Source organism: Pelodiscus sinensis, chromosome 1 (genome assembly GCF_052426305.1).
Source record: "Pelodiscus sinensis isolate ZL-2025 chromosome 1, ASM5242630v1, whole genome shotgun sequence".
Lineage (NCBI taxonomy): Eukaryota > Metazoa > Chordata > Testudines > Trionychidae > Pelodiscus > Pelodiscus sinensis.
Genome location: NC_143052.1, coordinates 117,861,504 through 117,889,160, shown reverse-complemented (window position 1 = coordinate 117,889,160; position 27,657 = coordinate 117,861,504). Strand labels below are relative to the sequence as shown.

The 27,657-nt window shown below is 43.2% G+C and overlaps 1 protein-coding gene across 2 annotated transcripts in view; it reads right to left on the bottom strand.

The window, feature by feature from the left end:
* The window catches only part of BCAT1 (branched chain amino acid transaminase 1), a 102,713-nt gene that overhangs the window by 69,774 nt on the left and 5,282 nt on the right, over positions 1 to 27,657 (bottom strand). Inside the window, exons 1-2 of one of the 2 annotated variants that reach the window (XM_006121273.5) lie at positions 16,966 to 17,084; positions 14,967 to 15,038 (exon numbers count right to left, since the gene is read on the bottom strand). In XM_006121273.5, coding sequence (XP_006121335.3) covers positions 14,967 to 15,038; positions 16,966 to 17,019 — 126 coding nt within the window. In that variant the 5' untranslated portion in view covers positions 17,020 to 17,084. Of the gene's footprint in view, positions 1 to 14,966; positions 15,039 to 16,965; positions 17,085 to 27,657 lie in introns of those variants that run through there. The other variant, XM_006121274.4, reaches the window with a different exon arrangement.

Sequence of the window (27,657 nt, the reverse complement as noted above, 5' to 3'; positions counted from 1 at the left end):
TGCCTATAAGCAGGGCTCAACAATCAGTGTAATCTACAGTGGTGAATAGATTACAAGCCGGCACAGCCACACAGCGTGGTCAGTGTATGTGCAGAGTGCTGAACCGCGCGGCTGGCGAGCCCTGCATATAAGTATTGATGGTTCTAGAGCAGGGTTTCCCAATCTATGGGTCTCCATAGGTCTCTATTACATTTCAAAAGGGTCACCAAGTGTCTCCCCAGGTGGCTCTGCCCACACTCCTCCCAGTTTTTGAATTGCCGTGGGTCACCAATCTTCCTGAATTGTCAAAATGGGTCCCCATCTGGAAAAGGTTGGGAACTGCTGCTCTAGAGTCTATGCATTACCAATAAATGTGATGTTTTGCCTTCTCGCCCTGAAAAAAATCCCATGCAGTACTTTAAATACAACAATTGGAACTGGCTTCTGACCTTAATAGTGGTTAAAACTGGACATTTCAGATGGTAATGTAACTCTGCTCTCCAAATGCCATCAATCAGTAATATTATATACCACTCTAACTGGTCAGTTTATGTTCCAAGCAAGAGGAAACAGTATATAATAGCAGCTGCTTCAGGTACCTGGGTTCCTGGAGTTAATGCTCATTTCATACAACCAAAATTCATTTCCTTTATGCAACTTTTCTCTTAAAGGAAAATTTACATCTGAACAGCCAAAATTTATCACCAGGACTAACATAAGCCATTAAAGTGGAATTATCAAGTAAGATACTAACATCAGTAGAGGACATCCTTTTTAAACCAGAGAAGAGAAAGCCAATCTCTCCAACATAATACAGGGCCCTAGAGACCAATAACAAAGTAAGGTATTTCATGATCAAGCAGGTAAATGAGTTACAGCTGCTAATAAATACTGCTAAATTGAGACCAAAGGAGAGACACTAAAATCTTCAAATAGAGGCTAATATCTGAAGACATGTCTAATTTGTTTAAATCTGTTAGACTCTTAGTATGAGATGGTCAACAAGATATATACAAGCCCCACCCCAAATACATAGCAATGTTACATAACTTCCTCTGACTCATGTTCTGGGAGTGTTTGAAAATTGACCTATTTGGTTTAAGAACTCACAAAATAAATCAGTGAAAAGTGCTTTACTCTTCTAAGACTTTTCATGGGTTTGAATCATTGCTGCATTAGTCCAGTTTTATTTCAATTCAGTTCTACTAGTTACTTCATGATTTTAGTACACTGCTTGAAAATATAAAATACTACATAGTTTAATTATTTCTAAACCTGGCTGGGGAGGGGAGAAATGAATTTATGAGACATTCCCCACCACTTTTTCTTTGTAAATAAAACATAAAAAAATTAAAAAATGTTTATTCAGCTCTCTGGACAACTGACTTCACAAGGAAGAAGAGTTGCACACAGAAAAATGATTCTTTAAAGAAAATACTGAACATTTTCTAAAAATGTGTACCAAATCAAACACCAGATGGGTCAGATCCTAACCTCAGACAGACACATATAAGTTCTACTGACTTCACGGAAAATAGCACATACCCATGTACCCATCTTAGAATTCTATACAATTATATAAAATAGAATAATGCAGTGATGCATCAGGCCCAACATTTGGAGGCTATTTTGCAAAAGGAGATGTTATACTAGGGAACTATTTACTACTTTCTGCATGTATTCTTACTGTAGCAAATCCTAATGCTGGGAGTAATAACATCCAATTTGCCTTGCAACTCATTTTCATTTGTTTTCTCATAAGCCAAATCCCAACATGTGTTTTCTGTGCTGTTTATTTACGCTCACACACATTTAGGAACTACCAGAAAAATAAACTGCACAGCTCAGTACCTCAAACCACAATGCATGCATCTTCTAATCTCTACTATATTAGCTTCCAGAGTGGTAAAATACAGACCTCCTCTGCAGAGAGATGAGTGGCACCTGGATGAAAAGCACAAACCATTCAACTCACCAAAATATGACTATCAAGAGTTACTTGCTTTAGGGATCCATACAATAAGCATATTAAAACACAGAACTAAGACTCCTAGAATAAGCAATAGTTACATGTGTCTGACAAGACCGGCAAGAACAAAAATCAAAATGTGCAGAAAATTTTACTGCCAACTTCTCAACATGAACCATAAACACCTGCACTTCTTCTGTAGTGAGTCTTTAGTTGCTTTACACTTAATCAGCCAGTGGAACAAATTATTGTTTGGAGCTACTGTGATATAATGGTTACTCTTTAACAACCATTTATGAGAGTGAGTACTGGGGAGCATATACAGAGAATATTATATTGCTTAATTATAATATTGTAATCTTTAAAATTCAGAATCTGCCTTCTCCCCTCTCACACCTCCTTTCACATAGTGCCTGTATCACTAACCACATTATGGCTGTGTCTACATTGGCAAGATTTTGCGCAAAAGCAAGTGCTTTTGCGCAAAATCTTGCTGCCTGTCTACAATGGCCACGAGTATTAGCACAAGAACACTGACGTTGTAATGTACAAAATCAGTGCTTCTTGCGCAAAAACTCTGACGCTCCCGCTCAGGGATAAGTCCTCTTGCGTAAGTGTTTTTGTGCAAGAGGCCAGTGTAGACAGGTAATATCAATTTCTTGCACAAGAAAGCCCGATGGCTAAAATGTCCCATCGGAGCTTACTTGCGCAAGAGAGCGTCTACACTGGCATGGATGCTTTTGCGCAAAAGCAAATCTTTTGCGTAAAGGCACATGCCAGTATAGACGCTCTCTTGCACAAATACTTTTAACTGAAAAACTTTTCTGTTAAAAGTATTTGCACAAAATCATGCCAGTATAGACGCAGCCTATGTGGATATTGTAATTATGCCAAATGCAAAAATTATCCAAGGAAATTAAGAGCTAAGGTATATTTAAATATAAAATTCAAATATGATAAAGTATAGAAACAAATAGGTGACTGAACAGGTGATACACAAACAACATTAACTCTACCCTTAGCGTAATCATGAAAGTAACCAAAAAGTACCACCACCCTAATGTGATTTTAAAAGTAACTTTAATCTAATCTGGAACCACAAACACTCAAATGACTTAATCATAATCACAGTCACTGCATGGTATTACCACCTGGCAGAGCTGGAGACTGTATCTATTCTGCTGCAATGATTTTGAACTTCTATAAACTCATTTCCTGCATGTACATCAACATCAGGAACATTTTCTGCAATGAATAGTACGAGCACCATTTCATTGATCAGTTTCCTGGGTTTTCACTCTTTAGAATATAAACTAGAAGTGAGATAGAGAAGACATAAAAAAAAGCTGAGCATAGCTTGTTATCATTTTGAAAAGTACAAAAGAAGATTAGTTTGAAAAGTGATATTAATGCTGGTGAAAAGTGCTGGGCTGACAGCCTTGCAGACTGAAATCCTTTGTACATAAAATGGACACAGTACGGGTAGCAGCAATACAGGCAGTCCCCGAGTTATGCGGATCCGACTTACGACCCAGGCTTTTCTCGTCCCGGAGGATGCGGGCGGCAGGACCACCCAGACACGCCGAGGTCCCGCCGCCCTCGTCCTCCGGGGCGAGAAAAGCTGCTCCGCGTCTCCCTGGTCTGCTGGGGGAGGGGGGGGCAGCAGACCAGGGAGACGTGGAGCAAAGCCGCAGAGGACCCGGGCGGCGGGACCGCGGCGCGTCTGGGTGCTTCCGCCGCCCGCGTCTCCATGGTCTGCTGGGGGGGGGGGGCAGCTAGTGCGTCCCCCCCCCCCCCCCCCAGCAGACCAGGCTTTTCTCGGGACTCCTGGGGCAGAGCAGCTGGGGCGCTGCTTGTTGGTCCCACAGCGCCGCTCCTTGGCGCTACTGGACCAACCCGGCAGCACCCCAGCTGCTCTGCCCCAGGAGTCCTGATTCAGATGCTGCTGAAACTGATCAGCAGCGGCTGAATCAGGACGCCTGGGGCAGAGCAGCTGAGGTGCTGCCGGGTTGGTCCAGTAGCGCCGAGGAGCGGCGCTACTGAACCAACTCAGCAGCACCCCAGCTGCTCTGCCCCAGGCATCCCCAAGTCAGCCGCTGCTGAAACTGACCAGCGGGCTTCCTGGAATCAGCCGCTGATCAGTTTCAGCAGCGGCTGACTTGGGGACACCTGGGACAGAGCACCTGGGGTGCTGCCGGGTTGGTCCCCGCAGTGCTGAGGTGCGGCGCTGCGGAGACCTACCCAGCAGCGCCCCAGCTGCTCTGTCCCAAGCGTCCAGATTCAGAAACTCTGCCTCGGGCTTCCTGTAGTTAGCCACTGGTCAGTTTCAGCAGCAGCTGAATCTGGATGCCAGTTCCGACTTAAGTACAAATTCGACTTAAGTACAAACCTACAGTCCCTATCTTGTACGTAACCCGGGGACTGCCTGGATAAGCAGTGCTCCCACTGATCTGCCTCATCCCTAACTTGATTAATGGTTTCAGAGGTAGCAGTGCTAGTGTTTTTCAGCAAAAACAACAAGGAGTCTGGCTGCACCTCAAAGATTAACAATTTTATTACGGTATAAGCTTTAGTCTTTAAGGTGTCACCAGACTCCTTGTTGTTTTTGATAAATAGAGTTGTATCAGTTGTAAATGCGAGACTGATACTTCAAGAAGCCTGGTACTTTGAATAAAATAAGGGTTAACTCTCAGAGGGTATGTCTACTCTTGGAAACTATTTTGAAATAACTAAAATTGATTTAATAACTCCAGAAATAACAAAACGGAAATAGCATGTCCCCATTATGGGGAGCCTCAAAATTAGTCCAAGGCAGGTTCCGTTATTGTGGACATGCTACCTCAACTTAGAGCCCCAGGAAGCAGTGGGGAGTAATTATTTTGAATTACTCTAGGGAGTAGTTATTTTGAAATAGCAGCAGCAGTGTGTCCACACTAACATTATTTCAAAATAACAGTTTTGGAAAAAGTGTTATTCCCCGAGGAAAGCAGGAGTACAGATTTTGAAATAACCACCCCTTATTTTGAAATAACGGGCTTGGTAGTGTGGCTGGCTCCACTTATTACTTCACAATAAGGGGGATTATTTCAAAGTAACTCCCTACTGTAGACCGGGGCTGACTTCAGGAGAAATATAAAAGGTATTTTAGCAATAATTCATGTGCTGGAGATGCAGAATCTAGTCTCCTGACTTCAGAGTAGGAAATGAGAGGGGAGAGCAATTAAAAGCTATTGGCACTTAGCAACCTAAGAATCCATAAGCAACACTTCCTGCCAGTTTGCAATGGGATGATCCTGCATTCATTTGTCAGATAAATGTCCCACAGAAGTTCAAAGGAGTTCAACCTGTCTAAAGACTGCAGTGCAAGTTGGGTTCTAAGAAGAAATGCTGTCTCAGGAGGCGGAATTTGGCATTCAAGAATGGGTATTACACAATTTACACAATATGCTTTACTTAATGCCATGGAACTATACCCTCTTTTGTGTAGTTCCATTCCTAACAGAAAACAGGACTATGTAGCACTTTAAAGACTAACAAGATGGTTTATTAGGTGATGAACTTTTGTGGGCCAGACACACTTCCTCAGATCAAATAGTGGAAGAAAACTGTCACAACCATATATACCAAAGGATACAATTTTAAAAAATGAACACATATGCAAAGGACAAATCAAATTTCAGAACAGAAGGAGGATGGGGGGGAGGTAAATGTCTGTGAGCTAATTATATTAGAGGTGAAGCTATCTTTGGGGAAGCTATCTTTGTCATGGGTAAGATAATTAGAGTCTTTATTCAAACCTAGGCGTAAAGTGTCGAATTTAAGCATGAATGACATGCTTACCTCCCCCCCAATCCCCCTTCTGTTCTGAAATTTGATTTGTCCTTTTCATATGTGTTCATTTTTTTTAATTGTATCCTTTGATATATATGGTTGTGACAATTTTCTTCCACTATTTGATCTGAGAAAGTGGGTCTGGCCCACGAAAGCTCATCGCCTAATAAACCATCTTGTTAGTCTTTAAAGTGCTACATAGTCCTGTTTTTTGTTTCAGCTACACCAGACTAACACGGCTACATTTCTATCACTATTCCTAACAGGTTATTGGTGCATAAACAGCAACTTTCTCCAGTGTAATCAGTCCCCCATTGAGTTTAATTCCCTTAGCAGTATCATTATCTCTTCTTTATGAAGTCACAGCTTTGCAATTTGCTTCCATTGAAATGCTTGTGAAGTACACTGGATTGGTTTGTGGGTTTATTTTTCCCCACTATTTTCCCTCCTGTCCCCCATTCATACAGGGTTTTAAATTTGGTTATGTTCAAAGCAAGCGTAAATTATTATTTTAGCAGGATCCCCAGGCAGCCCTCTTGAACACAGAGACAATTAAGCTTACTTCAAGTAACAGAACCATAAAGCAGAAATGGATTTACAAACAAGACCTTATCCTGAGCAGACTGTTATTTTTTAGGGTTTCTCCGTCCCTCCTGCTAGCATTTTCTTGCCTCAGAGAGACTCTCACTCACGATTCTCCACTCTGGCTGAGAGGCAGCAATGGAGGGAAATGGAAGGAGAGTGCCACCCCGTACTGTCAGCCTGCTGGGGTGGGGGCCTGTCTGACTGACACTGTGATTAGCACAGCCGCAGGGCTGCTCTAATCTATGCTCAGTCTGCCCTTGGCCCAGAAATGGTCAGAACACATTAGCACTCTGGTCCCATCTTCCCTCTCTTTGGTATATGCTGGAGGTTCCCAGTGGGAGAGGAACAAGCAGAGAGGGCAGTTCTGACAGCAGGATTCTTTTTGTGTTTGTTACTGTTTAGGTTTTTTTACAGAGGGGAGAGCCCTGGCTTTAAGGCTTCTTTATGACCCTCTCAAGTATAAAAGTATCAAAGGACAACTGAGTGGAACTAATGGAACCTACCTATAGGCTGCGTCTAGATTGGCATGATTTTCCGGAAATGCTTTTAACGGAAAAGTTTTCCAATAAAAGCATTTTCGGAACAGAGCGTCTAGATTGGCACGGACGCTTTTCAGCAAAAGCACTTTTTGCAGAAAAGCGTCCGTGCCAATCTAGACGTGCTTTTCCGCAAAAAAGCCCCGATCGCCATTTTTGTGATTGGGGCTTTTTTGCGGAAAACAAATCTGAGCTGTCTACACTGGCCCTTTTGCGCAAAAGCTTTGCACAAAAGGACTTTTGCCTGAACGGGAGCAGCATAGTATTTCCGCAAAAAGCACTGATTTCTTACAGTAGGAAGTCAGTACTTTTGCAGAAATTCAAGTGGCCAGTATAGACAGCTGGCAAGTTTTTCCGGAAAAGCGTCTGATTTTCCGGAAAAACTGGCCAGTCTAGACACAGCCATACTGTCTACCAAGGAGAGTCAACAGAACAGCTCAACGCTTCCATACAAACTTGACAATGGGTTAGGTATGATATATGTATGTTTGGAGTAGGTCAGTTAACATTATCTACTATATATTTCAGAGGTTTGCTTGTCTGTCCGTCCATCTGTAAATCTGTTCAAGAACACCTTCTAAATGGTAAGAGCTAAGACCACCCAATTTGCTATACAGCTTCCTCATATCATAACTTAAAGTAAGGTCAGGGTTTGGTTGTGACAGGACAATGGGATTTGCCTAGAATCTTGGCAGCATGTGGCCAAACCTTACTGTCCCTGAAGTCAGTGTGCAAAACCCTCATGAATATCAAATCAGGCCAGTACTGGAATAAGGCTTATCAAGAAACATGATAACCTTTGGTAGCATTTATTTTTCATTTCTGAGCTAAATCTGCACAGCTAATAGGAAATAACAACTTAAGCACAAAACAGAAGTGTGCACTGGGCTGACACATCCAGCAAAAAATCAGGAAGAGCAGGCTGATTACCAGGGATATTACTACAATTTCATCCCAAATACCACAGTAGTCATCAGTAACAGGCAAGGAAATGCTGAAAAAGCACATGACAGTTCCAACTGGATTTACTTTAAACCCCTATTTTTGTAAGCAGTTGCAAAAGTCTGGTGGGACTTTTTAAAGGACATGCATGTAAAGTAAGAAGAGAGAGACATGTGTAAATGTGAAAAAGGAAGAAAGGCAAAACTTGTTAAGATGACAATGAGGATAAGTAGGGACAAGGAGGAGAGAAGGAAGGAGCAAAAGCAAAAATAGCACAGAAGATTAATGGGAGGGTTTCTGGGGAGCCCCTGCTGAACTCCCAATTTTCCAGCAGAAATACTAAGTTGACATCTGTGCACATACACGGCTTAAAATCACTAACATGTTTTTTGGGAGGGGGGGAGAGAAGAGCAAGAATTTAATTGCTTTAAATTCTAAACAGAAGAGAAAAAGATGAGCACTGTTTCATATCAGCTTCTGACAGCTCACCAGTATTAATCAATATGGTATGGCTTTTAAGCAGCAACAGCTGAATTGCTAGGTTTTTGGAGTGGCTGCTTGGACTCTTGACTCCACAATTTTAGAGCAGACTGCAAAGGGCTTATATTTGTAACACTGCCACAGCTGAATAAACAGGAATAATAAATGTATAGTATAACAAATAGTGTTATACAGTCTTTGTTGAGAGGAACTTTCAGGTTAGAACCAATCCTGGATGATATAGTGTTTTATTAAACAAAAAACAGGACTGTGTAGCACTTTAAAGACTAACAAGATGGTTTATTAGGTGATGAGCTTTCGTGGGCCAGACCCACTTCCTCAGATCAAATTGTGGAGGAAAAGTTGTCACAACCATATATACCAAAGGATACAATAAAAAAAATGTACACATATGAAAAGGACACATCAAATTTCAGAACAGAAGGGAGATGAGGGGGAGAGTAAATGTCTGTGAGCAAATTATATTAGAGGTGATAATTGGGGAAGCTATGGGTAATGGGTAATTAGTATCCTTGTTAAGACTTAGGTGTAAAGTGTCAAATTTAAGCATGAATGACAGTTCAGAGGATTCTCTTTCAAGTCTGGTGTTAAAAGGTCTTTGAAGCAGGATGTAGGTAATCAGGTTGTTGAGACAATGCCCTTTCTGGTTGAAATGGCAAGAAACTGTTTTTAATTTGTGATCCTGTCTAATATCTGTTTTGTGTGCATTGACTCTCTGGCGAAGTGTCTGAGATGTTTGTCCAATCTCTGTTTAATATCATTACCTCCCCTCCTCATCCCCCTTCTGTTCTGAAATTTGATTTGTCCTTTTCACGTGTGTTCATTTTTTTTATTGTATCCTTTGGTATATATGGTCGTGCCAATTTTCCTCCACAATTTGATCTAAGAAAGTGGGTCTGGCCCACGAAAGCTCATCACCTAATAAACCATCTTGTTAGTCTTGAAAGTGCTACATAGTCCTGTTTTGTTTCAGCTACACCAGACTAACACGGCTACATATCTATTACTATAGTGTTTTATATGTGGGAATGGCAGTATGTTGTAAGGCAGGGGTTTCCAAACTTTTTTCAAAGAGGGCCAGATTTGATGAAGTGAACATGCATGAGGGCCGACCATTTTGCCTGACATTCTTTGAACCATTAAAATTAAATGCAAATTAACTATTTTATGCAAAGTTTATTGCAAACGGCATACTTTTCATTTCGTCACATGGATGACAAATCTAAACAGGTGTTAAATCACTCTGCCTTTCATATCTGAAGGCCAGATGAAAAAAAAAATCCAGGAAGCTGAAATATATGTCAGGAACATTGTAAAGTACATTACATATTATTGGTAATAAAGGTTGTCTGTCAACTTTTAAGTTCAAAAAATATGAACAGGAACATAACACCAAGTATATATGTTGTGTCCAAATATATTTATAACTGATTTGGACCAACTGACATTAACTGAGATTTTACAATGTATTCATCTCAATACATATAGATTCGTTGGGGGCCATAAAAGATAGATATTGCCAAATTACCTGTGGGGCCGTATTAAACCGGACCACGGGCCGCAATTGGCCCGCGGGCCGGACTTTGGACATGCCTGTTGTAAGGGTTAAAAAATGTCACTTATCTGTGTTTCTTATTTAATTTAAAGATTACTACCCAGCAACTTTTTAGCAGGTACCTGGTACAGTAAGATTAGGTTAGTGCTCATGCAATCCTTTGGAGGCCACCGAATAAATTATGCACTTCCAGATAGTCTGTTCTGAGCCAAATCTGAGAAAGGATGCCTCAGAAGGATATGGGTCGGCTCACATCATCTGGACAACATGGTTTAGGCCTCCTGTGGGAAGTCTTTTCCTTCCTGCTTTCACTGGGAGAAAGATGAAAATGAGTCTTGCTGGGAAGTCGGTAGGCATTAGTGAGAGTTGGCGAATGAATATTTGAAAGAATTGTACCCATTTAATTAGGATGCATATCACTTCATTTAACATTTTCAGTTATTCAGAGAGTTGAATGGTGTCCAACTTCTTTTCAGTCTTAATAGTAAGGAGCCATGTTTCAATCAACATACTGACCACTGAAGCATTATATAGCCTCAATTTTATCTCTCTGCTTATCAAGGCATTCAGCTTGTGAAACAAAATACAGGATTGTGAAAGACATTCTTGATGAGGCATGTGATTACTGAGTGCTTTTTTCATTCTGAACCTTAAGTTCTTTGTTGATGTTACCTGTGTTATTGATAACAGAACCAAGGTAGCTGAAATCACAGATAATCTCAACTGGTTGATTGCCCATTAAGATGTCAGAGCCAGCAGCTTGTTTGAAATTGCTGCATGGAAACATTTTGGTTTTACAGCAATTAACTTTCAGGCTGACTTTTGCCACAGAGGATCCCAGAGGTTTGATTCAACAACTAGCAATATGTCCCTAGCAAAATCAATGTCAGTGAGGTTATCATTATCGCTGGGAATACTAAAATGCATTTACTTAGGGTCTGTTCAAGCACATCATCTATGACAGCACAGAAGCATTGGGGCAGCAGCATATCTTTGTTGAAAGCCCAATTTAATTTGGGAAAGGCAACTCTTTTCCCATTTATAAAAAGCAGCTTAAGGAGTTATCTTATATAAAAGAAAGAAAATTCTGCAGAGCTTGGCAGGAATGCCTGAGTTTCAGCTAAAGCAATTCCCTGATAACTGAGTCAAATGCAGACATAATATCCATGTAGTTTTCTCTTGCTATTTATTATATCAGTGGCTTGGGCCAACAAAGGAGAAGCAAAACATTTTCCCTGGGTGAAACAGAAGAGTAATGCTACAGTAGTTACTACAGTCTCATTTGCTGCCTTTATATTTCCGAAGTGGTAAAACAATGCTTTTTTGCCATTTGGATAAGATCCACTCTGTTCTGCATGTGATGCTGAGCATCATCACAGTCCCAAAAAACCAGCCGGTCCAACACTTTCTAAGAGTTTTGCAGGAATTCCACAGATTCCAGCCACCCTTATTTCTTTTAGTCTTCTTTGCAATTCTGTGGCTGTCATCAGTAGCGAATATGACAGGATCATTTTATGCAGAATAGGTCAACTATCAGTGGCCTTACTGTCAAGGTCCAAAGAAATTGAGTGAAACATCCACTCCAACATGCCATTTACTCTGTTTCTATATCATTTTGCTGAACTGAAATGGAGTAGGTCATTCACTTGGTGTGTTCTTTCCTGTCAGTGAGGTCACACAAGTGTTTATAAAAGGAGACAAATCATTCCTGGCAGAAACTTTCTCAAGTGTGAAGGCTCTAGCCTTCATAAAATCCTTTATTGCTTTGTCATGAATGCCATCTAGCTTACAATGCATGTGCTGGGATGGCTAATATTAAAAGAGATTCAGAACTTCTTGGCTCTTTTATTGGGACCAATGATAGGTATAGTGGCATTGATTATCTGGAATTAAATCCATCCAGACTATCAGGGCTCGACAAATAATACAATCTCACCACGGGCGAGTAGATTGTAACCCGGAAGAGCCGGGTTCAGGCGATCTGTGCCTGCGCAGATCACCGGACAGCGCGGCTGGCGAGCGGGCCTCGCCGCAGTTCGGTGAGCCCTGCAGTCTATTATGTCAACACAGTTACCTTTATCAATAACATTTATAATCTCAAAAAAATCCATAAAGTTAGGATTTATACATCCATGATGATTTGTACTAATTACATGACACACATTTAGTTGTTCACTGAATCTTGTATCAGCCACTCCATTATTTTGCCTGGGATAGAGATCAGGTTGACAGACCTGTAACCTGAGTCATCCCTATTTACTCTTTTTTTTAAAAATTGGCCTGACATAATATTTCTTCCAGTCTTCTGGAACTTCCCCAGTACTCCCAAGACTTATTGAAAATCAAAATTAATGGTCCAGCGAGCGAGCCACTTAGCCAAATCCTCACCCCTGCCCCCTCCTTCACCCCTCTAAAAAACAGTTATGTGACATCTCTTAACTGGTATTTTTCCCCCCAAGATGTGTTGTTCACGACCATTCAAAACAGGTGTGCACGTACTGTGTGCACGAAAGCTGAAGTTTTTTCCCTTAGGAGTATTCATAAGTGCAGCCTGGATGCCCCTTAGAGTCACACATTTATGTGACTTGATATAGGGCACTGCCCACCTGTCACCCCAGGTCTGTCTTGCCAGCCATTCTGATGGAGGGATAGGCAGGTGGGTATTGTAATAGACATGAACAACTTATGACAAAGAACAACAGTTACAAGAAGGTGAGTAACCATTTTTTATTCCAGTGCTTGTTCATGTCAATTCCAAATCAGGTGACTCCCAAGCCCAAGTTCAGGAGATGGGATCAGAGTTGACTACTGATTGGAGTACTGCTTTACCAAAGGCTGCATTATCTCTGGACTGCTTGGTAATTGCATAGTGTACAGCAGTGGTCACCAACCAGTAGATCGGGATCTACTTGTAGAATTTGGAGTCTCTGACAGGAGATCCTGACTGGTTTGGCCAAGAGGCTATCAAGTGCCGGTACTTTAGTTGTCCCTCCCTCCACTGCTGCGCACCTCCTGCCCTTTGCTTGGGAGCTTTCCCCCAGGAACCCCTTGCTTGTGGTACAGAGCAGGGAAGGGAGAAGAAGAGTGCTGATGTCAGGGTGCCCCTTCTTCCACCCTATATTCTATCTCCACAGAATAGGGAGAGGAGGACAACAGGGCCTGGGATGGAGGGAGTCTGCTGGCTGCTTTTGAGAGTGGTGCAGGGCCAGGGCAAGGGTGAGCCTGCCTTAACCCCTGCACCACCACCCAGGAGACACCTGTGGTAAACAGTGTCCAGCTGGAGCCAGCTCCGAACCCCTGCCCCAGTCATGTACCCCACTCTACACCCCAAGCCCCTGCCCTAGCCTTGAGCCCCCCCCTTTTCAGGCCCAAACTCCCTTACAGAGTTTGCACCCTGAACCCCCTCCTCCACCCCAACTCCCTGCCCCAGGCTCAGCTCAGAGCCCCCTCACACTCCAAATCCCTTAGGCCAAGACCAGAGCCTGTGACCCATCCCTCTGCCCCTGCCTGGTGAAAGGGAGGGAGAATGGGAGGACAGAGTGAGCAGGGGCAGGGCCTCGGAGAAGGGGCACAAAGGAGGCAGGGCAAGGGTATTTGGATTTGAGGTAGATCCTGGATTCCACTTAAATTCAAAAAATGATCTCATGCTTAAAAAGGATGGAGACCACTGATGTACAGTGTCTGAAATTATATATGGAGGACCTCGTTACCGTTCTGCATATTTCCTGGTGAAGAATACTGATACTACTGACACTAACCTGGATCTCAATGCCTGATTCTGACCCTTGGCCTGATAGTAAGCCCAAGGGCCACTGAGCTGGTGGACTGGCATTGAGGTCACTATGGCATAAGGGAGCATTCGACAAAGGCATTCCCTGTTGACTGATCCGCGTCTTGACTCGCACGCTCTGCCAACGATCAGCTGAGCCAGCACAGCGCGGCGGCCATTTTTATTTTAATGAAGCTGGGGATATTTAAATCCCCGCTTCATTGACTATGTCAGGTAGCCTATTTTCATGCCTCTGTCACAAGAGGCATATAATCTAGACGTACCCTTAGAGACTAACTATATATATAGTATATACTATATATATAAAGTTTTAAGTATGGGAAAACCCCTATACTATCTATATCTATATTTATAGATATAGATTATAGATATATATGAAAGTCTACTCATTGTTTTTATTATTTTTAAAAGGTATCCAACTCCTTTCTCATAACCCAAGCCAATAGTAATTGCTTATTTTTTCCTTACTGAAATAAGGAGCAGATATATGGGGGGAAGGGGTTGTAATGCTCTAATTACTACAGGGGTTAATGCATTATTTCCAAATGCTATTAGCATAAAACATGTCCAGTATTATGATGATCAAATATGAGCATACATCCAGTCTTGTGCACAATGGTCATAAACATTTCAAGATCGCTGCTAGCGTTCCCTCTAATTTTTTCCATCTATGTGCGGAGTGAATTTTGTTATGTGCACTGAGGCATGGGCAGATGTGCCCCACCAGTAGAAACACATGCTGTGGACTGTAGGTACAGTGCTAATCAGCTGGGCAGCATTTGAATCTTTCCTGGGTCACTGTGCAAGGGCTCAGCTTACAGGGACCACTGATCACTCACTCTCTCTCACTGGCTACATCTACACTGGCATGATCTTGTGCAAAAACTCTTTAGCGCAAGAGTTCTTGCATTAAAGTAGTTGTGCAAGAAAGCATCTACACTGGAATGTGCTTTTGTGCAAGAGATTGCTTTTGCGCAAGAACATCCATGCCAGTGTAGACGCTCTCTTGCGCAAGAAATTCATGTTGCCTGTCTACACTGGCCTCTTGTGCAAGAACAGTTGCGCAAAAGGGCTTATTCCTGAGTGGGAGCGTCAGAGTTCTTCCGCAAGAAGTCCTGATTTCATACAGTAGAACATCAGTTTACTTGAGCAAGAACACGTGACCAGTGTAGACAGGCAGCAAGTTTTTGCGCAAGAGTGGCCGCTTTGGCGCAAGATCCCACCAGTGTAGACACAGCCACTGTGTTTCAGGCACCTATTCTTTTGCAAACAACTTACCTTGAAAGATTCAGTCACTTGCTTTGTGGCTCCCCCTGCACATCCTCCAGCTATGCACTCATTTTGACAGCCCTGCAAGAAATAAAAAAGAGGAGATACCAAATTAAATGCATGTTGCAAAAAGGCAGATACCTAGTCCAGCAGTTCCCAACCGTCGGATCGCGGATTGTTGCTGGGCTGCGGTGGCTGCCGAAGCTCAAACCAGCTGTTCAAGGCGGCTCAGCTCTGGCAACCATGGTGGCTGAGGCATGGCAGGAGGAGGTGGAGCCGGAGGTGCCTTCCTCCCTCCTCCGTGTTTGGGGAGGGAGGAGATGTGAAGGAGGAGGAAGCGCACACGCCGCCAACAGCCGCTCCCCCTGCCCACATGGCCGCTTTTGCCAGTGGCCGCGCTAGGGCTGAGGCGGCAGCAGGAGGCACCTCCGTCCTCCCTGACTTCAGTAATGGTGGCCAACTGGGGCTCCGCACTCCCTTCCCCCCCCCCCACGGAGGCGCAAGACACACTTGGGGGGACATGAAGGAGGAGGGACCATGCATGTCACCAACGGCCTCTCCCTGTTTCCATGCAGCAATAACAGCCACGCTCCCTAGTGGGGCAGCCTCACCTGGGGAGTGTTGGCGTGGGGGGAAATGGGTGATGGCATAGTGGGGTCACGGGGCAAGAGGGTGTTGGCATGGGCTGTAGGGGTCAGAGATTAAAGGGTCAAAAGGGCATGGTGCGTAGGGGTGGGGGCCAAAGGGTGTTAGGCACTTGGAAGCAATGGGCTGGGCTGGGGCCATTTTACTTGCACATTTGCACGTTCATTATTTGCCTAATGAATTATGCAAATAAAATGTTACCAGTCCACCAAAGGTTTGTGAATAGGTTTGCCAGTCTCTGGCATAAAAATCATTGGGAACCATTGACCTAGTCAATTCATATTTTGCATGACAAAATCAAAAGTATCAATCAGGAATCATCATCATCACTTTAATCAGAATAAGAATATTAGGCAATATCTTTAACTATTGCTTTTGCACTGCATTTTCTACCATCCCCCTGTTCTGTTTTGTTTTTGTTTCAGTTGAATAATTTAATACAACTGGATTTCGGAGCTTTAGCAAAACTGGTTAAATCCCACATTAGCCTTATATGTCTCAGGGTCATGGTTCAAGAATAAAAGTGCAATTGTTTCATTAAAAGCCGAATAAATACTTTGAGATTTTAAACAAATTATATCAGGTCACTGAATCCACTTTAGAGCCAGACACCTCAGCCTTGTGATTTCCTCTGTGCCTCTATTCAATGTAAAATGACTTGGCAGGGGAGGGGACAAAAGACAGGGAGGAAGCGTTTTTTCCAAAGCATACTTCTTTAATAGAATGAGATAAGCAGTAATGAATGAAATTCACAAAAACAAATTAGCCATGAATATGTACCCTATTTTTCTTATAGCCATTGTTCATATCTTAAGGACTGCACAAATGAACGGGATTATTTATATTAGCCAGTGACTGAAGGAGGATGGTTCAAATTGGAAGAATAAGCAGACAGGTACATGACCCATGAAAGCAAATCATCTAGCAGAAGCATCCCATATCCTGAAAGCAGCTTCCATGTTGCTTTCTTAGCATCCTCTCCCTCCCTGTTCTACAGCATTCTGGTTGAAGACACAAAATGCACATTATACATAGCGGCACCTAGGGAAAGGCTAGTGGGGAATCGGACATGTCTTTCTGGCTTTGCTGATTGGAGCTAATCAGGACTTTCCAAGACAGTGCTGGAACAATTAAAGGATGCAAGAAGGTTTTCTGAGCAGGGATCACAGGAGTAGAATATTTGGTGGATGGGCACTCAGAAGTCTGTGATGCTGAAATATACAGGAGGTGAGCAAGGGAATAGCAGTAGAATGCACAGAGGGGATAAGTCCTGGACTAACTGAAAGATGGGCATTAAAAGGTTTCACTGCTAGAATGAATGTATGGGGAGGAAGGAGTTAAATGATAGAAAAGCGAGCAATACCTGGCAAGAGAAGGCATCAGCTGCTCCCTGTTCAGCTGTCAATGAGCTCGCCATGCTGCCGGGTGAGCACCTCTTGCTTTCTGAGGCACTCTCCAGCTCAGAATAAGAAGCAGCAGTGCAGCTACCAGCAGGGCTGAAAACCAAGCTCCCTAATCAACTGCAAATGCGAAGGCACTGCAAGTAACTGCATGAAGGAAAATTTAAACTGCAGCACTGCGATATCTGAGAGACCAGACTAGTGCCTGGGGGGCAAGGAGGTTACTACTATATGCTGATAAAATGCAAATTAGCCCACAATATTCTCTCAATATATCCACAAATTTCCATATTGCTCTTTTAGCAGATGATAATGATTATTCATTACAGTTATTAAAGGCAGAGACTGGTACCATTGTGTCTGGAGTTATGGTAATTGACATAAATAAGACATGAAGGAAGGAAGGGATGACCTGGGAAAATTTAAACCCCTGTAAAAACCAGGTGCAAGCAAAATCCTTCCTCATCAGATTGAAAGAGCCTTAAAATTAATCCTCAGTGGAGAGTCTCCCCTGCCCCAGATTTGTGAGACTTGGCAGAGCTAAGTGTTTATAACCTGTAGAATGTGTTTTGTATCACAGGAGCCACAGTTGTGAAAGACTATTAATTTCCATCATAAGTCTAATTTATTTATGGCATGTAATTCTGGGTATGTCTACACTGCAGAGCTTTTCTGGGAAGGAACGCGTCTGCTTTCGGAATTTTGGAAATTTCAGAAAAGCAGATGCGTTTTTTCAGCATCCCTGTAAACCTCGTTCTACGAGGAAGACGGGATGTTCCAAAAGATGGGGTTTTTTTCCGACATTTGGCCCCGTCTACATGGGGCCAAATGTTGGAAAAGCCTCTTTCGGAAGAAAAGCGGAAAAAGATACACAAAATGCAGTTCGCAATTTGCATGTCTTTTTCCGACTTTTCTCTGCAGTGTAGACACACCCTCTGATCCAAATTTGCTCTGAGCTGCATAGAAGGACCCAACCCTTCTCCCTTGTAGCTATGTGAGTTGGATAAGGTACAGTCTAGCTAGCCCATTTAATTTGTATGGACACAGGAGAGGAGCCCAAGTACGGGACCAGGTTAATCATTTTAGTGCAGCTAATGTGCCAGGTGCTTCAGGCAAAGAGCACTGAACAGTGAAGAACAGCACAGTGTGTGTCACTGAAGCACAGAAGATGCAGGAGAGCTTAGAAGTGGAGAGGCTAATACAGTGATGATCTTTCACTTTTTTAGGTCTGTGGTTTGTTTGTGGATTAGATCACAAGTGACAGGGGTGTGCTGCTTTCCAGTTAGCCCTTAATGGAGGACAGTCTTCAACAAAACCATCCCCATGTGTCGCGAGAATCACAGGTCCGATGATGCATACCCAAGGGGGGAAGGACAGAACCAGGTGGACAGTTTTATCAAATAAAAAATATTTATAACAGTGATGAATTTATAGTATTTATTCTGAGATTTTTAATAGACCGTGTTAATAATGAATTTACAGTATTTATTATATTTATTCTATGATTTCTAGTTAAACGTGTCAGAGATATAAGGATGGGAATGGCGAGGGGAATAGTCTCTGTTAAAAATATCCAGCTACACTAATTAAATAACAGTGATAACTACAAACTCTATGTACTACCCAAAACAACTACAACACTAAGCTTATACAACAAGAAAAATCAAATCATACATACCAACTTACACAGCACACGGAACATTTCAAAGATATCGGTTCGGTTGCGAAGGCCTTGGTTACGCCCGAGAGTCGGGGGAGGTGGCTGCTCAGTTGATCTAGCCGGCAGCTCTTTGAAGTATACGGGAAGGCACACGCACGGTGATTCGTGTGTTGAGAAGACCTCCTTGAGCGAACTGTGCCGATGGGTATTTATCCCCAAATCTGCACATCGCTTTCCCGTGCTTGCATATTACCATATATGGCCCAATGGTCACCAAGTGGGGGAACTGTGTCCCAGGGATTGGGCCAAAACTGAGCAGGTTTCATGCAGCCAGGTAAGCCCCGCAGTTCTCACGCCAAGGTGACACAGGTGGGAGAGTCTGAGGCTATTGTCCCCATTTCACACCTTCCCTTTTTCTAAAGGCAATGGTATGGAGGAAGGGTGCGGCCAGTTTCTCCCAAGGAGTACTGCAGCCCACTATAACAAAAGCGGCCTGGCCAAACTTTTTACTGGGGGAGGCAGTTTTTTCTCTAACACCATGGAGCTCAGGAAGCTTGTAGCTTCATCGGCCCCAATAACTCCATAACCTCCCTTTTCCTCATCCATAACTGCCTCTCTCTATTCTGCTTCCCTCTCCTCTAGCACGCTGCAGCTTTGCCATGGAATTATGGGTCACACACTCATTTAAGATCAGTTAAATGACAACTACCGATACTCTACAAGAAAAATCTCATAATGGGAGAAAAATGGCACATCACCAACCCCACTACTAGCCCTGGCCAGACAGGCAAGCAATCTGACCCCGGAGGCTTCTATCGAGATCTAAGTTTTGATTTCCTGGGACCGCATCTGCATGTTCCTGCAGGAGAAGTGAGGCGGGGACGTTTCTGCTCCTGGTGTCCCTCAGAAAGCAGGTAAGAGAGATGCAGGAAGATGCAACTCATCTGCATAGCATCTGGGACCATGAGGGCTTCATTGACAGGAAATACATGAGGTCACCTGGAACCGAGGATACAGGCCAACCATGGATGGCTAAAGAAGCACCAAAGAAGAACAGAGAACTGGCTGCTCTGTAAGAATGATTTGATGTGTGGCTGCCTTGTGCAGCACCACAGGGTTTCACTCCTGCATCCAAGTCTCCTTGGCCACTGTAGTCAAGAGCCACTATGCTGAACTGGCAACAGGAGGAGAGGAACAGACCCTAATAGCTGTGCAGGAGCCACCTCCTTCCACATCTGGGAGGCTCCTGGGCACTCAACCCAAGAGGAGGAGATTACCACCCTGACTCAAACTCCTGGGAGGTGTACTGCCTGTCTTCAGCTGGCCTCCAAGACATCACAGAAAGGTTGCTAAGGCTCATCCATCACTCTAATCACTACCCCATGCAGCCAGATGAGCTGACAAAACTGTCCCTTGCCTAAGGAAGGAGGGTGCATTCTCTGCAACCCTGGTACGGTGGAGCCTCAGGCAGAAGGGATGAGACTATGGGCTAGCCTCCCGCAGCCAGCCCTTAATGCTGCCTGGGGCTCCATCCTTGTCGAATGAGCAGTGGTGGCCGGGAGCCCTTGGCCCTTTCACTGGGCCCCGGGGCAATTGCCCTCTGCCCTCAGCAGCCTTGCATGTAGCTCATCCACATGAGCACGAATGATAGTGCTAGGTATGACATCTGCCTCTCAACAGATGAGACACCAAATCAAGAGGTGAAGGTGGATGCAACATTTCTAGAACAAAAACCAGAAATATCCAAAAACACAAGACCTGGTAATAATGGGGAGATTTTAACTATCCAGACACAGCAAAACATAACACATCCAGTAAGTTCTTGAAATGTATTAAAAACAACCTTCTGTTTTAGAAACTGGAAGAAATAATCAGAACAGTCACATTAGACTTGATTCTGACTAACATGGGGTGTGACTGGGGTGCATGCCCTTTTCTGGCACTGCCGGGGTTAACGCCTCAGTGTGGACTGAGGAAGCCATGCCCCCCCATCGCTTCTGGACATGCTCGAAGTGTAGCACCAGTATAAAAGGGGGAGGCCCAGCTCAGTGTAGGCTGACCATTGCAAAGGAAAGAGGTGTGCTGCAGGTACCTGCTGAAGGACAGCTTGTACCTAACAACGTGGAGGCCAGCCAGACGGCAGTGACCCTTACCCATAGGCTCTGGACACCAAAGAGAGATAAGGAAACAGGGGAACCACAAGATCACTAGTATATGCTTATCGGATAGTCGACTAGTGACTCAACTAGTCACTTCCTCTCCACCTTGTTGCCTCTCAGGAGCCAGTGCTGGAGGGAGTCCACTTAAAAACTTATCAGATATACGCTTATCAGATAGTCGACTAGTCACGTACATCTCTAATTGCCCCTGGAAAATGACTTGCCCTTCCTTTCTATATTTGTCAGACACTTACTAGCCAAAGGCAAACATTTTAAGCTCTAATCTCCCTTATCAAGATAAGAATTCCACCTTCTATTTTTTAAGCATCTCTTTTGTGTGATTTCAGGTAATCTAGTGGCTCTAGCCCTGATCTCAGATCCTTAAATATATTTGGGGGGTCTGGGACTCAATGACTTCATTATAATTACATTCATACACCTCCATTTATACAGTAGTACTGCTTAGAGGCCAACCAGGTCAGAGCTCCATGTTTATACAGTAAACAGAGTTGCACCCATGACTGAAAATGTTTACGTTACTAAGCCTTTCTTTATCTGAGCACCAGTAGAAAAAGCTAAAGACAAAAAGTCATCCTTCTGATGCTGTGTCACTAGAGTGTCAAACAAAATCCCTGTGATTCATAAAAATCTAACTAATTAAAGACCAAACAACACAGAAAGATCTATCTGCTTTCCAGGAAATTCTAGTATCACTTGGCAGCCACACAACATAAAAATAAGAGAAGCTAGAGAAAAAGTTGCACTGAAAATTATAATAGTAATTGCTGTGTTTATAAAGTCCACACATTGTGTTGGATGGAGAGAGATTTTGCATGTTGCTGTGAGGCTGAGTCATAGAATACTATTTATAACATAAACTGGGAAAAAAACACATTAGCTCATAATGACATTTACAAGGGGTCTCTAGACTGGAAACTCATTCAGAGACAGATGCATTCAGTTTAATTCTCTGAAATCGCATGCTTTTTTGTTTCGTTAACATAATGTAATTCAAAGAAAATATTTGCTGAGCTAGCTAACTTATAAGAGTAAGACTGGACCCCCATTGCACTGAAAGAATGGATACATCCCATCCATATTTTATACAAATGCTTCTCTTCCTATTTTCTTCCTGGAAGATTGAAACAAGAAGGAATGATTGGCAGCCTGCTACTCAAATCAAACCACATAGTGGTCCTTGAAATGTTTTGGGTTGGTTGGGCTCTGTTAGGTACCAGTTTGACAGACCTAGATCTCATAGGGTATGTCTACACAGAAAAGTTATTTCTAAATAACTTTACTAGCATCTACACAGCCAAACCTCCCTGCACCTCAGGGAGGTGGAGGTTAGAGACTCCAGCCCTAATATCAGGAGGAGAATCAGGGCTGGCACACCATAGCCCGGCCCTGCCCGATGGTGGGTTGTGGGTGAGAGATGGGACAGGCTGGGGGAGGGGCAAGGGGCGAGAAAGATCTGGAGGGTGGTGGAAGGCTGAGAAAGAGCCGGGGGCAGACCCTCCCTGGTGGCCGTTGGGGGTAAGAGCCAGGGTGGCCTCGGCCCCAGGCCTTCCCCTGGCAAGAGGGGGGTTGGCGAGTGTAGCGAGCAGGGGATGCAGCCCTGTTGTGTTGCTTTTAGTTATGATAAGGGGAAGCTGTTGTAGACCTGTTTGGTGGTCCTAGTTCTTACTGTTTAGGAGTTCTTGTACAGACTGATAGACAAACTCTCTCAAATATATAGTAGATTAAGAATGGCTTGTTTTGGTTTACCTTCAATCGATGAAATGATAAAGAAATATTCTGCTCTTAAATCAAGTGTCCATCCAGTGGTCTTCATTCAAGTTATACCAGTACAATCTTTCTTGGTTAAACAAAGCCTAACACCTGTAATACCCTGGACAAAAAAAGTAGAAAATATACTACAGATGGGACAGTTCATTTAATCTGTCCCAATTTTATGTTTATATAGATAAGTACTACTATCGAGAAAGCTTACTATTATATTGATAAGCTTCAGGGGGTAGCCAAGCTAGTCTGTCCAGGATAAACTTAAAAAACAACAAATAGTCTGGTAGCACTTTATAGACTAACAAAACATGTAGATCAGTGGTCCCCAACTTTTCGGGGCTGCTGGGCCTGGGGGCGGACCGCCCATGAGCCATGCACCTGGGGCCGGCACTGCCATGCGTCGCGTGCTGAGGACAGGGGCCACTTATGCGCCATGCGCCGGCACCGCGCATGCGCAGTGCACCGGAACCGCGCGTGCACAGTGCACCGGGGCCGGCCCAGATCATTCAGCGGGTGCACAAATGCCCCAGCGGGCGCCATGGCGCAGGCACCATGTTGGAGACCACTGGTGTAGATGGTATCATGAGCTTTCATGGGCACAACCCACTTCTTCAGATGATTGGCTGTGCCCATGAAAGCGCGTGATACCATCTACATGTTTTGTTAGTCTATAAAGTACTACCAGACTATTTGTTGTTTTTTAAGTTTATTATATTGATGTTGTAGCTTTAAACACAGACTGAGCTGGTTTCAAATGGCAACTGCAGCCAAAATAAGTAAGTTGCTAAAGTTGAGTTGTCAAAGCCAGGAGTAACAGGTTTTTTTGGTGGGGGAGATACTTATTTCGAGTGGAAAGATAGATAAAGAGGGAACAAATTACAGGAAATGAAATGTTTTAGCCATAACACTTGAATGGCATTCTGAAGTTGGCTTTTTAGTGTGGTAAGAAGCTGGGATAGCAAAAACACCTAAAAGATGGCAACAGGTAAAGGAGAGTATCTATATAAAAAGGGGTATAACAACAGGTAAAAGAGAAATTACACCTGAAATGCAAAAAGAATGTGTCTGACAAGCTGGGCTACTGAGAGCGCTGGAGGGGAGAAAGCAAGTTTTAGAAATGTAAAGTATTTTTATGCACTGTAGCAAGACCTAAGGGAACATGACTAAAGAGCTATGCAATCACAGACTAGGCAGATGATGGGACTGATTGTCTGCTGCCTTGCATTACATGCAGTCCAAAACGTACATCTATGGGTGTGGGTCTAAAATGCTACCATCCTGACTGGCCAATGTTCTAACCCCACATAATGCCAGTGATGGCACCAGGTGAAGGACAGCTTGAATCTCCCCACTTCCTTCTCTCACAGGTTGGAGAGGATCCCTCTAAATGCAAAGCATTCTGCTTCCTGTTTTTTTGTCAACAGTCCAAGTCTTAGAGATACAACCTGTCACCATACAGAAACTTCCTTCCCAAGTGATCTCCCAATGTGTTGTGCTGTAGCTTTATCTTCTAAGCCTATTTCCCCTAATGTTCTTTTGTTTTCTTCTCTATGAAACTTTTGTTTTCTCATTCAGTGTTATTTCCTCTCTTTACCCTTTTACTTTAATCAACAGCTTCCTTTGTCACTGAAAGAAGCAATCTTTCATTGGTAGATGGAGACACTAGAGTTCCTAATGATATTCTTCCACCTCTACCATTGCCTCAAAGTGTCTCTTTTGTTCACTGGTTTGTCAGCTCTTGCATTAATTAGTTTGTTAAACAAGCGCATTGTTTGCCGAAATGACACAAAAATAAACACATCATCACACTATCACATCCCTAATAACTACAGATAATTTCTTTGTTTAATAAAACTGTTCGTTTTCAATGCAGTTTGCCACGGTTTTGTAAACTTATTTTTGTATTCAGAATACAAGGTACTTTTCTTTCATTTTAATTGAATTCCAATTTTCATCCAAAGGAATGCAATGCAAAACATAAGTAAAAATTATCTATCAAACAATTCAATCGTAACATAATAAAGATTGTAAATATTAAAAATTGGAATAAATTACTAAATTAAGCAACATAATTGCATAAATGTCTAGCTATGGTATACCCTCCAAATTAGCAAAACCAGCATGTTGCTGGACCAAAGAGACCCTGGGCCAGAGAGCTGGGTGGCCACAGGGTCGGCCGCAGTAGCCCTGGCAGCTGCAGAGCCCCGACAGTCGTGTAGCCACAGTGGAGCCCTAGAGCCATGATGGGGCAGTGGTGGGGCCCCAGTGTCACACCGGCCCTGGGACGACAGAGTCATGGTGGTCCTGGAGCATAGGAGCTGCGGTAGGCCCAGCACTTCTGGAAGCAAAGCCCGATGGCCGCAGGGCAGCAAAGCTGCAGCAGCAGGAACTGGCTGCAGAGCTGGGAGGCAGTGTCCTGGGGACAGGGGAACTCTGCTAGGTCTGGTGAGGGATCCTGGGAGAGTCCAGAGTACTGTCAGTAGAAAGATCGAATTGACCTCCTTCGGTCTGGCAAACTCCCTCATTCAGGACCAGTCAGGTCCTGAGGGTGCTGGACCAGAGAGGTCCAATCTGTAGTTAGTTACCAATCAACATGTTACTAGCAATGAGAATCAGTGTTTCTTTGGGAAAATAACTGAAGTACATATGCTGAGCAATTAAAATTATTTAAATCAGAGTTTCCTGATTGCTGATTTTAAATCACTATCACAAAATCAACAATATAAGTTATTTTGAGTTTTAAACAATCAACACTGATTTCTTGAGCAGAACTACAAATTTCAGTGGGAGTTTTGGCCTTACTATTGACCTGTACCTTGTGTTGCCAGTTATAACAACGCAAAGTGAATGCAAATTCCTTCCAAATCAGCAGGGGCAACTTTCTTAAGATCACTGGTACAGGGCAATAGTGAATAAGACCACAGACATCCACTAAAAACAAAACCTGGTAGACAAAGAAGACTCCTTTTTACCCTATAAGCCATGCTCCTACTCCCAGCACAGCTAGTCAAACAATAACTCACTGGCTCTAACAGGCACCAACAATGTTAAGAGAGTCAAAATGTTCCGTGACTGTGCATGTGACTGCAGGCTGGTAAGAGGCAAACACACACTGGTCTGAAGCTGGATTCAGCCTTAGAAACGTGTACAGACAACCTAATTGACTACTGAGCTGTAAATGCCACTGGTGCATGGAGACACAACCAGCCTGACTTTCTGGATTGAGCAGAGCTGCCTGTTCAGTGGCCTGCATCTTAATTCCAAAAAGTTTATTATACCATTAGGAAAAGATGGTCATAAAATGAAGCTGATAAGTTGATTAGAAAGACATTTACTGTGTTAGGGTATTACATGTTCTGTGTTAAAGACAAAGGCTATTTTCAAAGGGAGTGGCTGGGTATGGATGCTTTCTTTGGCTGGATGAAGAATCCTTGACTGCTACATGGGTGTCCATTCATGGAGCCATGTAGTCTACACACACCCTATGTGGCTTTTGGATGGTGAATGTGAACAGGACTGCTAAAACAAAAGATGGATCAAAAGACTTTTCTTGGACTTACATAACACAAAATGTGAAAGCGTTAAGCTTATGGCTCAAAAGGAGAAATGTTGGTGCTAGTCTCACGTGGGAAGGTGAGGGACATCCTGAGGACTGGGTTTTTGGGTAGAAGCAAGAGAACACAAAGGCACTGATCCTGCACTGCTGAACTCTCATGGAGTTATTGACCTTAAGGCTGAATCAGCAGCAGACTCTGCTACCTCTGTATTGGCTTCTCCCATTCTGACCACTTCTGGCATAAGAAGCATCAACCAAATCTTGCAATTAGCATCAGCATTTTTGTTAAATTCCCAAAACACTCAGGTAGGTAAACTGTACCAGTATTAACTATGCATGCAGATAAGTAATCACACTATACAGTTCTTTTAATCTATTTTATACATGTCTAAAAATTTAACGTGGCAGACACAGTGAATTTCAAAAAGGAAGTTAAGTAAATGAATAACTCTATTAAAAAAAAACTCTATTGCAGGGTTATTGTGACTTTGGTCAGTAAAACAATAATAAACCATGTACCAAGATGGGTGTGTCTTGGAAGACAGATGGATTAAAGCTTTTGATTATGGTTAACTACAGTTTTAACTGGAACTTCATGTTATTTCATTTGGATCTTATGATGTGCACAAGAGAAGGAATTGCTGTATTATTAGATAAGCAAATTGGATTTTCACTGTCCATAACAAATGGAAATGTTTGCTAGATTCCTAATGGACCAGAGTTAATCTCGACTCTAATATAACACAGGCATAAAAGGACAGGTGCTCTGTTTTATGAGGTAATAACCTGATTCTTTAATGGATAAGCTATAAAGCAACCGAACTTTTTGCCAGGAAAGTGGAACTACACACCCCTGTATTCCTCTCATAAGGTTATCAAGGTAAGAGAATGGCTGTCAATACGACAAGTTTTGGCAATATATATCCTTAACATGTGCTCCTGCTATCATGGGAGTTCAGGGTTTCCGTGCTGAAGTCATGAGCTCAATCTCCACATACAGACACCAGGCTGCTCAGTCAGTAGCCACACTTTGTTCCAGAATAGAACCCTGAACAGGGCTTTTCTGGCCCTCAAGCCTTTGACTAGACAAACTGCATCCACTCTATACGATTAGCCAAATAAATGCTTTTTAACATCCTTGGTAAGGACCCACTAAATTTACCACTGATTGTGCCCCCATTTACTCAATATTCCACCTGGTCACTAGGAGTGAGTAAGGAAAATCAACAGGAGGCATCTCACAGTGGGGACAGCATGGAAATTTGAACAACGGTATGTCAATTCCAGCTACAGTATTCACATAGCTGAAGTTGCGTATCTTAAGTCCACTATTTTCTCACAGCAAACAGACCCTGCTTTTTTTTAAAAGGTTTGATGCCTAATACAGGAGGCCCCCAACCTGTGACACGATTGCTTCCACAGGAAGTGTCACAAGTCAGGGGTGTCGTAACTAGAGCCCTCATTTATAATAGGCGCTGTGAGCCGTCAGAAATGC